The following is a 12,961-nucleotide window of genomic DNA, read 5'->3' on the forward strand; positions in this document are numbered from 1 at the left end:
GTTTCTATTGGACAAATTCAGGTGTGTTTATCTCTGTTTCGTTCCGTTAGAGAAACATTTTTCAACAAAATAGGCGCAATGAATACACCCCTGATCACACACCCACAAAGTTAACTTTCATAGCAACCACATACAAACAGCTCGTTGTATACAGTGCCTTCGGGAAGTACTCAGACCCCTTGAACCCCCCCCCCCCCAAAAAAAAATTATGTTACATCCTTATTCTAAAATGGATTAAAAAAATAAACATCCCCTCAGCATTCTACACACAATAACCCATAATGACAAAGCGAAACTGTTTTTTTGAAATGTTTGCAAATGTATTAATATTAAACAGGAAATACCTTATTTACATAAGTATTCAGACCCTTTGCTATGAGACTCAAAATTGAGCTCAGGTGCATCCTGTTTCCATTAATCATCCTTGAGATGTTTCTACAATTTAATTGGAGTCCACCTGTGGTAAACACAATTGATTGGACATGATTTGGAAAGGCACAACTGTCTATATAAGGACCCACCGTTGACAGTGCATGTCAGAGCAAAACCCAAGCCATGATGTCAAAGGAAATGTCTGTAGAGCTCCGAGACAGGATTGTGTTCCCAAGAACAGTGGCCTCCATCATTCTTAAATGGAAGAAGTTTGGAACCACCAAGACGTTTGATAGAGCTGGCTGCCCAGCCAAGCTGAGCAATCGGGGAGAAGGGCCTTGGTCAGGGAGTTGACCAAGAACCCGATGGTGACTCTGACAGAGCTCTGGAGTTCCACTGTGGAGATGGGAGGACCTTCCAGAAGGACAACCATCTCTGCAGCACACCACCAATCAGGTCTTTATGGTAGAGGGGCCAGACGGAAGCCACTCCTCAGTAAAATGCACATAACAGCCTGCTTGGAGTTTCCCAAAAAGCCCCTAAAGACTTTCAGACCATGAGAAACAAGATTCTCTGGTCTGATGAATCCAAGATTGAACTCTTGGCCTGAATCCCAATCATCATGTCTGGAGGAAACCTGGTACCATCCCTATGGTGAAGCATGGTGGTGGCAGCATCATGCTGTGGGGATGTTTTTCAGCGGCAGGGACTGGGAGACTAGTCAGGATAGAGGAAAAGATGAACGGAGCAAAGTACAGAGAGATCCTTGATGAAAACCTGCTCCAGAGCGCTCAGGACCTCAGACTGGTTCACCTTCCAACATGAAAACGACCCTAAGCACACAGCCAAGACAACGCAGAAACTTGATTTCGCTTTGTCATTATGGGGTATTTTGCATTGATTTGATGAGGATTTTTATTTATTTAATCAATTTTAGAATAAGGCTGTAACTTAACAAAATGTGGAAAAAGTAAAGTGGTCTGAATACTTTCCGAATGGACTGTAGACCTTCATTGCAAAACAGTGTGTTTTAATTCATTATTTGGTGAAGTCAATATATTTAGAATAGTTTTATCTAAAAAGGATCACTTTTTAAATGTTTCACAATTTATTTATTTTTTTATTCACTGAGGAGGATGGTCCTTCCCTTCCTCCTCTGAAGAGTTTCCACTGTTACTGGAGCTGACAATTAAGATGGAAGCCATCTTTGCCCTGTCTTTGTTATATTATCCACAAAGAGATGCAGATAGTAGTGGAGAGAGACATTGTGTCACGCCTTCTCCCTCTCTTCCTTCCTCTGGTGCTCTAGGGCGCCAGACTGCCCAACATTACACACTCAAGCCACCTTCAGTACGCACAACTGCCGTTCCCCGTTACGCGCATCAGCGCTCATTGGACTCACGTGGACTCAATTACTTGCGTAATTTCCTTCTATGTCCGTTCCTGAATAAATATTTGACTCCCCGTACCTGCTTCTCCTGTCCGGTGTCACTCCTTACAGAATCCCGAAGCCATCACACAAAGCATCGGGTAGTACTGGTGTTCTGTTTGGTGGTAACGTCGGTTCTGGGTCGCCGCCGATGGAACCCGGAGGTGCCTAGCCAGCTCGTTGGGCTTCCACTCCCTAGCTGGCTCAAGAGGTTTCCTTGCCCCGGTTGGCTCGGAAGGAGCCCATCCCATGTCGGGCCTCAGCCGGATCGTCAGGTCCTGTTCTCCCAGCCGGCTCGTCAGACTGTCACGTCTCCGTCGAATCATCGGGCTCCCACGTCGCAGTGGGATCGACAAGCGAACATGCCTCAGCCGTCTCGCCAGGCTCCCACGCCCTTGCCGGTTCGTTGGGAGTTAACCCCCAGCCAGCTTGCCCGGCTCCCATGTCTCGGCCGGCTCGCCCAGGTGGGAGGCCGGGTGGCGGGGGTACTGTCACGCCTGCTCCAGCTCTTCCTTCCTCTGGTGCTCGAGGGCACCAGACTCCCCAAAATTACGCACTCAAGCCACCTTCAGTACGCACACCTGCCTTTCCTCTGCCCCATTCCTCATCTCTTTCCTAGCTCTGTTCCCTGCTTCGGGATTGTTTGTCATATATCCTTGTTTTTCCGTGTGCTGACGCTGTACCTGTCGTGTTCTATGTCCGTTTCTGGATAAATGTTTGACTCCCCGTACCTGCTTCTCCTGTCCGGCGTCGGTCCTTACACATTGGGATTAATCAATGGCCACAGAGCTAAAGCTAAGGGGCTAGTGGTCCCTACAGAGACCATAGAAACTATAGTAGACTTGAAGGTCACTGCCTATTAGCTTGAAGAGCAAAGGATGGACCTTTGCAGTGGTTGTTATCTGATTGTTGGGACGATTTGACACATAGCCTAAGCTCTGCTACACTTTTTCCCCTTCTCTCTTAATGTGGCGTGGTCTGAAAGGATATTGTCAGTGAACTTAACAATGACAAGACAGTGAGTCTGTTCTAAATTGCTCACCTCAGAATGGTAAGCAGCCAGAATGTAACACCATCATTGCTCTGGCTAGCAGTGTCACTGGATGAATGCCGGAAGTCCTCCTTATGAATTCATGTGGAAATGTAACACAGACATAATTCTTTAGTAAATTATTTAATTGGTTTTCTTTTGGGTTGAAAGCTTTTTTCTTCAGAATGAACTTGCTCTTCCCTCTCCAAAATATTGAACTGACTGTGCATCAGGGCCCTGATTTAACTATTACATTAAACATTCATTATACTGTAGTATAAATAGCCTTTCTTGATTAGTTAACCATGCACGATTTAAGTGTAATTGGGAGTTAAGTGAAATGGGGTTTTACCAATAAGTGCCCGATCAGCGGCATTTTCATTGTTTTACAAAAGTCTCTCTCTCCCCCCCTCTCTCTCCAGTGATGGATGGGCAGATCGTGATGAGGTGGTAGAGGGGTATGAACAGGAAGCTGAAGGTGGTATCACGATGAAGCTGCAGTCAGAGGAAGTGAAGTCATTTGATGACTACTTCCTGAAGCTGCGTTTGGACACCAACTCACGGAACCCGTGGTTCCCAGAGTTCTGGCAGTACCGCTTCCAGTGCCGGCTGGCCGGACATCCACAGGAAATGAAGAAATACAAGAAAATCTGCTCCGGTGAGAATCACTAATAAACTACATTACCCAGAGTCATGAGGAATTAGCAGGGTTTACGTTGGGAGGAGGAAGGAAATACATCTTAAAATCAACGAAAGCAATCGGAAGAAAATGATCTTATATAAAAAAGGAGGTTATATATTGACTGCAATTTCAATACATGATGAGTTAGGCCGGGATAACATGAATAGTTAATCTTAATGTTTTGAAATGGCAATTGTATGATAATGATATTGATGTCTCCCTTTTTCCCCCTTTCCAAATATTCTCTCTGCTTTCGAACAAAAGGTGATCTAGGTAAACTGAGTTGTTGCCCCACCAAAATCACTAACACATTTTTTTTATGGATATTATTCACAACAAATCATTAACATACCGATTAGATTGATCACCTGAAACAATGCTCAATAAGCATGCTTTCAAACATTTTGTTAGAAAAGCTTTTCGAAGTATCGATGCTGTTGTGAGTATGTTCACCTCACCTCAACTCTCTGAAGAGTTATTAAACCACTATGGGTTTGATCTATGATAGTTTGCTGTATCTCATGTTATGTTCTCTTCCTAAAGATCTCCAAGGTGGTAAGTGTATATTTCAGGATTAAGAAGATGATGACTTTTCCAGCACTTGCATCGTACTGTATAAGCACATCACTTCACTTCGGCAAGACTTGTAGAGTTTGACTGGTGCCGTCTCTGAGGATCATGTTGGACCCTTGTTCTACCTCTAGACCAGTGAAATAAATAGAAAGCTTCAAATTGGCTGCTGTGTTCGGAGAAAGCCGGGGGTAGGGTCAAATCAGTCAAACTCTACTGTACAAGCTTTTTTTTTTTTTTTTTAAGTACTGCAATGTGGAGGGAGCACAAGGAAGAATGAGTCACTGAAACACACTGTTCACGACCCCTTTCAGTAGAACACCTGAGTATGAGAGCGATGTGTATATAGAATACCCCAATGCTGCCTATCTGCATGATCACCACAGACAAAATATGGCCATTTTGTAAATGAATTAAGAAACAATAGGAAAATATGTCAAGAAAATTGTTTGAGATTTAAGCAGTTAAACATTTCACGGAGTAGCACCTCAGGTACAGTATGATTATAAGGTGAATGAATGTATCTTTACAAAAATGTCACTATTAGTGCTATGGTTGCCCTATTCCCTGTGCTTTGTTAATGTCCACCTTTGATTTGCCAGTTGTATTGCCTGACAATGCTTTCAGCTGGCTGACCAAAAATGCCTGTTACACAATATGGTGTCCATAGACTTTTTCTCCCTCAAGATTCCTCCAAGTTCTGTATCCTTTGGAAAAAATAAGCCTTTGGACATCTTATTGTGATTTACTGTATGGTGTGTGCCAATTCTATTGTGCTGCAAAAGAGAGATGTTTTTGTTGTACGTTTTGATCCAATTATAATTCAAAACTCAGTTCTTCATGGGTTGGAGAAAGAAGTTGTATAATTCTCTTGTAGTACAATATTCTGCGTGATAAAATGTTCCCATTGATACGACACTGTAAATTCAGCACAAACAAACAAAATGTTTGCCTCCTTAGGAAAACAACATCAACCAATCCCCCATTTTGACATTCTGTAAATTTCTCACCAATCCCTAGGCAATGAGAGTCTTCATGAGAACTACGTCCAGGACAGTAAGATGGGCTTCGTTATTAATGCCATCTATGCCATGGCCCACGGTCTCCATGACATGCACAGTGAGCTGTGCCCTGGCCAGCCAGGCCTGTGTGAGGCCATGGACCCCATCGATGGCAGTAAGCTGCTGGATTACCTGCTCAAGACCACCTTCAGAGGGGTATCAGGGGAGGATGTGTACTTCGATGAGAACGGGGACACTCCTGGCAGGTGAGGGCGATGGATGGAGTAGGAGGAGGAGGAAGAGGGGGTTGAGGGTTGCTATGGAGAATTGTTGGCGAGCAGATTTTGTGTGAAATAACTATGAAAACATATGCATGGGCACACACACACACACACACACACACATACACACACACACACACACACTCACACACCTTAACCACTCAGAATGAATACATGAACTGTTAACCTTTGAATTATTTTAACCCTTTAACCACGTGGAATTAATGCATCGAAAATAATAAGATGAATTTCGAATGGAGAATATGAGATCTTGTTGCCAGCCAGCTACAGACATTCCCTGAAAGACAGGTGAAAAACACCCCCAGTCATCTGTTTTTCAGCCAGAGGTCAGAGCTAGTACTTAGGCATGGCCTCATAATCAAAATAGATCTGGGTTCTAAGCCCAAAGGTGACGTTCTGTACCCCTCTGAGTGGCTTTACCTGAAATTGATTGGCAAAACTTCCAACCATATAGTCTATAAACTGTTAGTGATTTTGAATAAAGGGATCTGCTCTAAGCAAAGTATTTAGGGGTTATCATTAAAACACCTGCCATGCCACTAATTCACTCTTAATTTCTCTTTCTCCATTTTGTCCTTGCTCTGTGTGTCTCTCTCTCTCTCTCTCCCTTAATCTCTCCCTGTCCCTCTCCATGTCTCCCCCCCCCCTCTCTCTCTCACCCATTTACCGTCTCCTTTCCCCCTCTCAGGTATGACATCATGAACCTGCAAAGTGTGGGAGACGGTAGCTATGACTACCAGCAGGTGGGCTCGTGGCACGAGGGCATTCTGAACATCGATGACTGGAAGCTGTGGATGAACAACAGTGACATGGTCCGCTCTGTCTGCAGCGAGCCCTGCTCCAGGGGACAGATCAAGGTACAGACACTGAAAAACCACGCTGAGCCAGGCTGGGCCAGGCTGGATTGGGATAGGTCCTGAACCAGTCTGTCAGGAATACCCAGAACGCAGTTTAGTGCACAACTACTTTCACTATTTTTCTGCTTTAATGCTTTTGTTTAATCTTATTTGAACTAAGTTTGCTCTGTAAATTGATCCCTAGCTTAGGAATTGATGAGCAGATTCCATTCCTGGTTGAAAAGGTATACTTTCATTGTGTATTAACAAAATGCAGTGAAGCCTATATTATCTTGAGGAAACTCAAATCAAATCAAACCAAATGTATTTATAAAGCCCTTCTTACATCAGCTGATATCTCAAAGTGCTGTACAGAAACCCAGCCTAAAACCCCAAACAGCAAGCAATGCAGGTATAGAAACACCTTGAGTCTCTTCAACCAGGGCCAGTATTATTCAGCCTGGCCATAAGCCCACCATAGGGAGCATGACCACTCTCCTGTCTGCTTTAGTTGGGCCCGCTAAAGCTTTGTTTACAGCCCTGTGCTGTGCATCACCCTGTTTTACATATCACTGCTCTGGTAACATACACTCTGGGAACAGGACAAAGTAAATGCAGCTGAGCTTGTCTTTTGGAATATAATTTGTGTACCGCTAAGGAAAAACTGTTACACCATATAGGTTCTTATAAAATGGGCTCCCGAGTGGTGCAGCAGTCTAAGGCACTGCATCTCAGTGCTATAGGCATCACTACAGACCCTGGTTCGATTCCAGGCTGTATCACAACCCTACTGTGATTGGGAGTCCCATAGGGCAGCACACAATTGGCCTAGCATCGTTTGGGTTAGGGTTTGGCCGGGGTAGGCCGTCATTGTCAATAAGAATTTGTTCTTAACTGACTTGCCTAGTTAAATAAAGGTTAAAAACATAATACAAAAAAAAATAATAATAATGCACCTGACTTGACTTATTAATTTTAGCTCCTAGGGGTGCGAAGGGCCTAATCTTGCACCATCAAGGCCATATTAGACACTAATACCCGTCTTTATATCTGATTGGGGTTAGTGGTGTGGGGGTTGTGATTTGTTGTGGTTTGGGTATTGTTACTGTTTTGACTGATAGCCTGTGACCTCTGACCTCTGTGTGATCAGGTGATCAGGAAGGGCGAGGTGAGCTGCTGCTGGATCTGCACTACCTGTAAGGACAATGAGATTGTCCGGGATGAGTTCACCTGTCAAGCCTGTGACCTGGGCTGGTGGCCCGATGACGAGCTGGAAGGTAACTAACTAACTGGGAACTATGTATTTATGAGCCATGATGACTGACTACATGGATCTACCTGGCTGTATCTCCTCCAGGTCCTACCCAGGTCCTACCCCCTCTAACCCTAACATCTTCTCTAACCTGTATGTCCGTCCCAGCCACTATCCCCTCTATCTATACCTCCCCCAGCCTTGGCCCACCCTCATCTCCTCTAACACCCACTTCCCTAGTCTCCCAATCCACCACCACATACTGACAATATATCCCAGGTTTCTGCTTAAACCCAGTCCCCAACTCCCTGCAGACTGCACTCTGCTTTGTTCTCCCTTCATTTTGTCATTCTCTTGTTGGGGGGGGGGGGGGGGGGGCTACAGACAATAAACAAATTAATTCTAATTTCATAGCTTGCACCCACCTGTGGAATGCCACTCAAAAATAAGAAGTTTTAAAAAGTACACAAATACAAATTATCATACCACAGAGCCAAAAAGCAACAATACATTTAATATGTAAAGAAACAACTAGTGACGTTCTATTCTTGACAAAATACATTATTTACCATTAATTTCTTTTGGGTACAAAATAATCTGAAACACAAGCAAAACAAACAGCACATGCATTCAACAAATTTGTAGAGTCACAAGCTTGATGTCGTCATTGTGTGCTATGAATATGGGACCAAATACTTACATTTTTACTACTTTAGTACACACAAATGAATTGGTCCCAATACGTTTGGTCCCCGAAAATGGGGGGAACATGTAGAAAAAGTGCTTTAATCTAAACGATTCACCTCATATGGATGAAAATACCCTCAAATTAAAGCTGACAGTCTGCACTTTAACCTCACAGTCATAGTATTGTAACAAAAGTGCTGGAGTGCAGAGCCAAACAACAACAACAATGTCACTGCTTTTGGAGCTCACTGTATTTTTCCATATTCTGTTCCAGTTACTTTTTTAATGGCTAGCTCAGAATGAGATTTCCAAAAGTTGTTTATATATTATAGAGAGCACAGATAATTTATATAAAAACTAACATCATTGGATGGTTTAGTAGTTGGGTTTACGATCCATTACTGTCCATGATATCAGGATATGGATTCCACATTTAGACCATTGGGGGGATGCTAAAGGCTGCCCTGCAGATCGCAAGGCATTATTGTGAATTATTGGATTGTGGGCATGCCATTTTGATTCCCAGTTAAATTGTTTTAAAATTTTCCACCGAATAGAGATTGTGTAAACAATAATAGAACCAATCTGTAGTTTACATAGTTTAAGGGATAGATCAGTGAAGACCACTGCTTCCAGGGCAATAGGAGACACCATACTTCTTGCTATACTTAGCCAGGGGGTGGAAGGATCATGTCTAAACCAATTCAGGATGGGATTAAATGCCTGGAAACAGATTGAAAATGTTGGTATGGATTATGGCTACGTCTTTCCCTCTTTGTAGGTTTGTTAATTTTATCCGGGATCACTTACTTTGACATATACATTTTTAAACCGAACTATGGATTTTATCCCAAAAGCCAGAAGGGGGAGTCAAGGGAAACATTGAACTACAGAAATTCAGCCGTGGCAATATATTCATTTTGACAATCGATATTCTGCAGGTTAAAGCAACTGGAATGTTATCCCATCTGCTGAGGATTTAATTGATTTGAACATTCTGTTAAAGTTTCAAACAATAGTTTTAATCTAAGGTCTAGATAAAGTAAGATATTGTCAGAGTATAAGGAGATGGCGTGATCTGTAGAATTTAGAGATATCGGTGTACTTTATTTTGATTGTCGAATTAATTGGGCCAGGGGCTCCAGAAACAACAAAAAAAATAGCAGAGGTGAGATGGGATCACCTTGTCTGCTACTTCCAGTTTTTCTGAACGGAACAGAGCAGGTATTGCCCGTTATTACTATGGCTGAGGGATTGGCATATATTATTTTAATCATATTAATTAAATTGGAGCCAAGTCCCATAGGTTCCAAAACCAACCAAAGATATGAACATTCTAGTCTATCAACAGCTTTTTCTGCATCGAGAGATAGAACTGCCCAAGAAGCGTTGGTTTCTGATGAAGGATATAACATATGTAATAGACAACGGAGTTTCTGAGAACAATAGCTTCGAGAAGGGACGACAGAATTTTTGAAAATATTTTAATATTTGATTTCTATACTCTTATCACCTAAAGACATTACTCTCTCCGTCATGTGCTCTGCCTTCCCCAACTCCTTTCATCTCACCTCCTGCTCTCTTACCTGCTGTCTATCAGTCTGTCTGTCTCATCTTCCCCTCCCTCTTGCCTTCTCTTCTCAGCTCTCTCTCTCTCCACTGTCTTCCCCCTTCCCCTCGGTGCCTTCTCCCTGACCCAGGAGTTGTTTTGTCAGCGATTCCAACTGAGGGGAGCTCTCTTCTCTCAAGCTGCTAGGTGAAAAATCCCATTAGCTATTTCAGAGGACACGGATAGATTTCCAACAGTTTGTCATCTGAGATGAAATTGCTCGCTTTCCTGTGTGTTCCTAAGCATGTCTGGGGAATACTAATAGGGAATATAATTCCCACATCCGAATGGAAAAGTGGAAAGGTGGATATTTTTCTGACTAGTTGTTTTGGTTCCCATAGCTATGTCATTCTTGGTTACTGGGGAAACCCACATTTAGAGAAGGGGAGGTGTTGTGAACTCGAGGAGCGAGGAGGGAGTGAATATTTTATAAGTAATGCTGGAATTATTCAAAGGTCTTCTTAAAGCTCTGACAGGATTGTGTAGGGAAGAGAAATATGGGATTTGAAGATTTTTGAGAAAGAGGATGATGATAAGTGCATTTCATATTTGCCTCCCTTTTCCATTGGCGGTGTGTGAGCCTAATTAACTAAGCTTGGAGGCCAGAAATGTTAAAGTTCTTGTGATTTGGCTTTGAGGACTAAATTAGGCTGGTTGTGGTGGCATAGATGTAGGCAGGCCTGGCCTGTGGTGGCGCTGTAATGCTATTACCTAGGAGCACTGTGTAATACATGGGTTTTAAGCTGAGTCTGGGGATGTCACATTCCTCCCATTAAGCCCTTGCGACTCTCAGTGTGTGTCAGATGACAAATCACCACCAATGAGGCATGATGGACAGCCCCCCCCCCCCCACACACACACACACACACACACACACACACACACAATTTACTCTGCAGCATAAGCATGGGAGGAAAATCTGACAGATTTGGAGCGTATGTGTGTGTTCTTGAGTAATTCTTTAGTCTATCCATGTTCCCCTCTTTTCCATTTACAGAGCTTCCTATTTCTTTTCCACAATTTATACACTTCAATGATTAGATAGACAACAGCATCTCTCCTTTCCTCTGTCATCTGCAGGTTGTGTGCCCCTGCCTCTGAATTACCTGGACTGGTCAGACGTGGAGTCCATCGTGGCAGTGTGTTTGTCCTGCGTGGGCATCCTGGTCACCCTCTGGGTTATCTTAATCTTTGTGGTGTACCGCGACACGCCCGTGGTCAAGTCGTCCAGTCGTGAGCTGTGCTACATCATCCTGGTGGGCGTCTTACTGGGCTACATCTGCCCATTCACCCTGATCGCCTATCCCACTGTGGCATCCTGCTACCTGCAGCGCCTCCTAGTCGGCCTCTCAGCCGCAATGTGCTACTCCGCCCTGGTCACCAAAACCAACCGCATCGCCCGCATCCTGGCCGGCAGCAAGAAGAAGATCTGCACCAAGAAGCCCCGCTTCATGTCGGCCTGGGCCCAGGTATTCATCTCCTTCTTCCTCATCAGCCTGCAACTCATCCTGGAGATAACCCTGATCATCCTGGAGCCTCCCATGCCCGTCAAGTACTACCCCAGCATCCGTGAGGTCTACCTCATCTGCAACACCAGCACGGTGGGCATGGTGGCCCCGCTGGGCTACAACGGCCTGCTCATCATGAGCTGTACCTACTACGCCTTCAAGACGCGCAACGTCCCGGCCAACTTCAACGAGGCCAAGTACATCGCCTTCACCATGTACACCACCTGTATCATCTGGTTGGCCTTCGTTCCCATCTACTTCGGCTCCAACTACAAGATCATCACCACGTCCTTCTCCGTGAGCCTGAGCGTCACCGTGGCGCTGGGGTGCATGTTCTCGCCCAAGATGTATATCATCATCGCCAAGCCAGAGAGGAACGTGAGGAGCGCCTTCACCACTTCCGATGTAGTCAGGATGCATGTGGGAGACGGCCAGGCGGCTCAGCAGAGCAAGAGCATTCTCAACATGTTCCGTAGGAAGAAGAACAGAAACGGAAGCACCAAGTGAGTAACCTTCAGTGACGTTCAGACCTCAGGGCCTAAATAGGATGGCATATAGAAGGAGAGAATAGGGCCTGCACACGTATTTGGATCCAAAAGTTGTCTTGTGACTACAATTAACAATTTTCTGTAGACCCTACTCTTTCATTCTACAGTTTTCTGCCCAAATATGATGACATATAATGTGTGGTAGATTAGCCAATTAAAAACAAAATGTTCTAGATATTAACATATGTAATCTTTAGGTAATATATGTTGATTTAACTCAGAACTGGGTGTATCTTCAAAGCTAGTCCGATTGCAAGATTAACACTAAATAATGGGAGTGTATACTTTATGTATGATGATTAAAGAATAGATTGTATAGATTTAAAGTGGATTCCTAATAGGCGTTCCACAAAGACACTGACAGTAAGGATTGAGACGGAAGATGAGAGAATGTTGTCTTTGAGTGTTGTTTCTCACCATTACTCTAATATGCTCCTCTCAAACTCTTCCAACGGACAGAGGTTGACTCTGACAGGCTAATTTTTAGACACAGGGCTTGGCAAACTCCTATTCTTGAGGGCTGCAGTGTCTTCGGAAAATAAGGGCTCAGTGGTTAGTAGGAGGGTCTACTAATCTTTCTTTATAGCTCCAGACTGGTTGGTGATTACAAGGTATGAATGACAGCCAGTAGACACTGCAGCCTTCAAGGGAAGAAGATGTGCACACCCCTGTATTAGGTGCTTTTGGTGTATCCTGAATTGCCCTCACATTTATCCCAGTGTCGAAAGCATGAATGCCTCTCTGTCTCCCTCACTAATCACATAAGGGAGACAAATCTAACCTAGCCGGCTAAGCACAGCACTAAAACCTTGTGTCATTACTTTGTGTCAGACAGTACAGGCACCACATTTTGCAAGTGCATGTTGCCCATCTCAGCTTGATAAGCACTTACTGTAGATAGACAGGTCTACATTTGGTGGACGGCTCAAAATGCTTTGAATTCAGCCATCTAGGGTTCATAATTCTGTTCAAACAGAACATTATGAAATGATGAATCACTAAGTATTTAGTTAAGTGCGCAGAATGATTATTAAAAGCATTGGCTCTTAGAATGAATGAATGACCCACAGCATTGTTGCCTCTTAATGTCGTTAAAATGTCTTTAAAGTATTTTAACATGCATAGAGAAATGTTG

The 12,961-nt window shown here is 43.8% G+C and overlaps 1 protein-coding gene across 2 annotated transcripts in view; it reads left to right on the forward strand.

The window, feature by feature from the left end:
* LOC110522380 (metabotropic glutamate receptor 1) overlaps positions 1-12,961 on the forward strand; it is a 43,731-nt gene that overhangs the window by 27,213 nt on the left and 3,557 nt on the right. For both annotated transcript variants that reach the window (XM_021600740.3, XM_090233006.1), the window contains exons 4-8: positions 3,254-3,489; positions 5,104-5,350; positions 6,075-6,243; positions 7,373-7,499; positions 10,851-11,781. In XM_021600740.3, coding sequence (XP_021456415.3) covers positions 3,254-3,489; positions 5,104-5,350; positions 6,075-6,243; positions 7,373-7,499; positions 10,851-11,781 — 1,710 coding nt within the window. The remainder of the gene's footprint in view (positions 1-3,253; positions 3,490-5,103; positions 5,351-6,074; positions 6,244-7,372; positions 7,500-10,850; positions 11,782-12,961) is intronic.

This window comes from Oncorhynchus mykiss, chromosome 4 (genome assembly GCF_057628025.1).
Source record: "Oncorhynchus mykiss isolate SJ-2025 chromosome 4, ASM5762802v1, whole genome shotgun sequence".
NCBI lineage: Eukaryota > Metazoa > Chordata > Actinopteri > Salmoniformes > Salmonidae > Oncorhynchus > Oncorhynchus mykiss.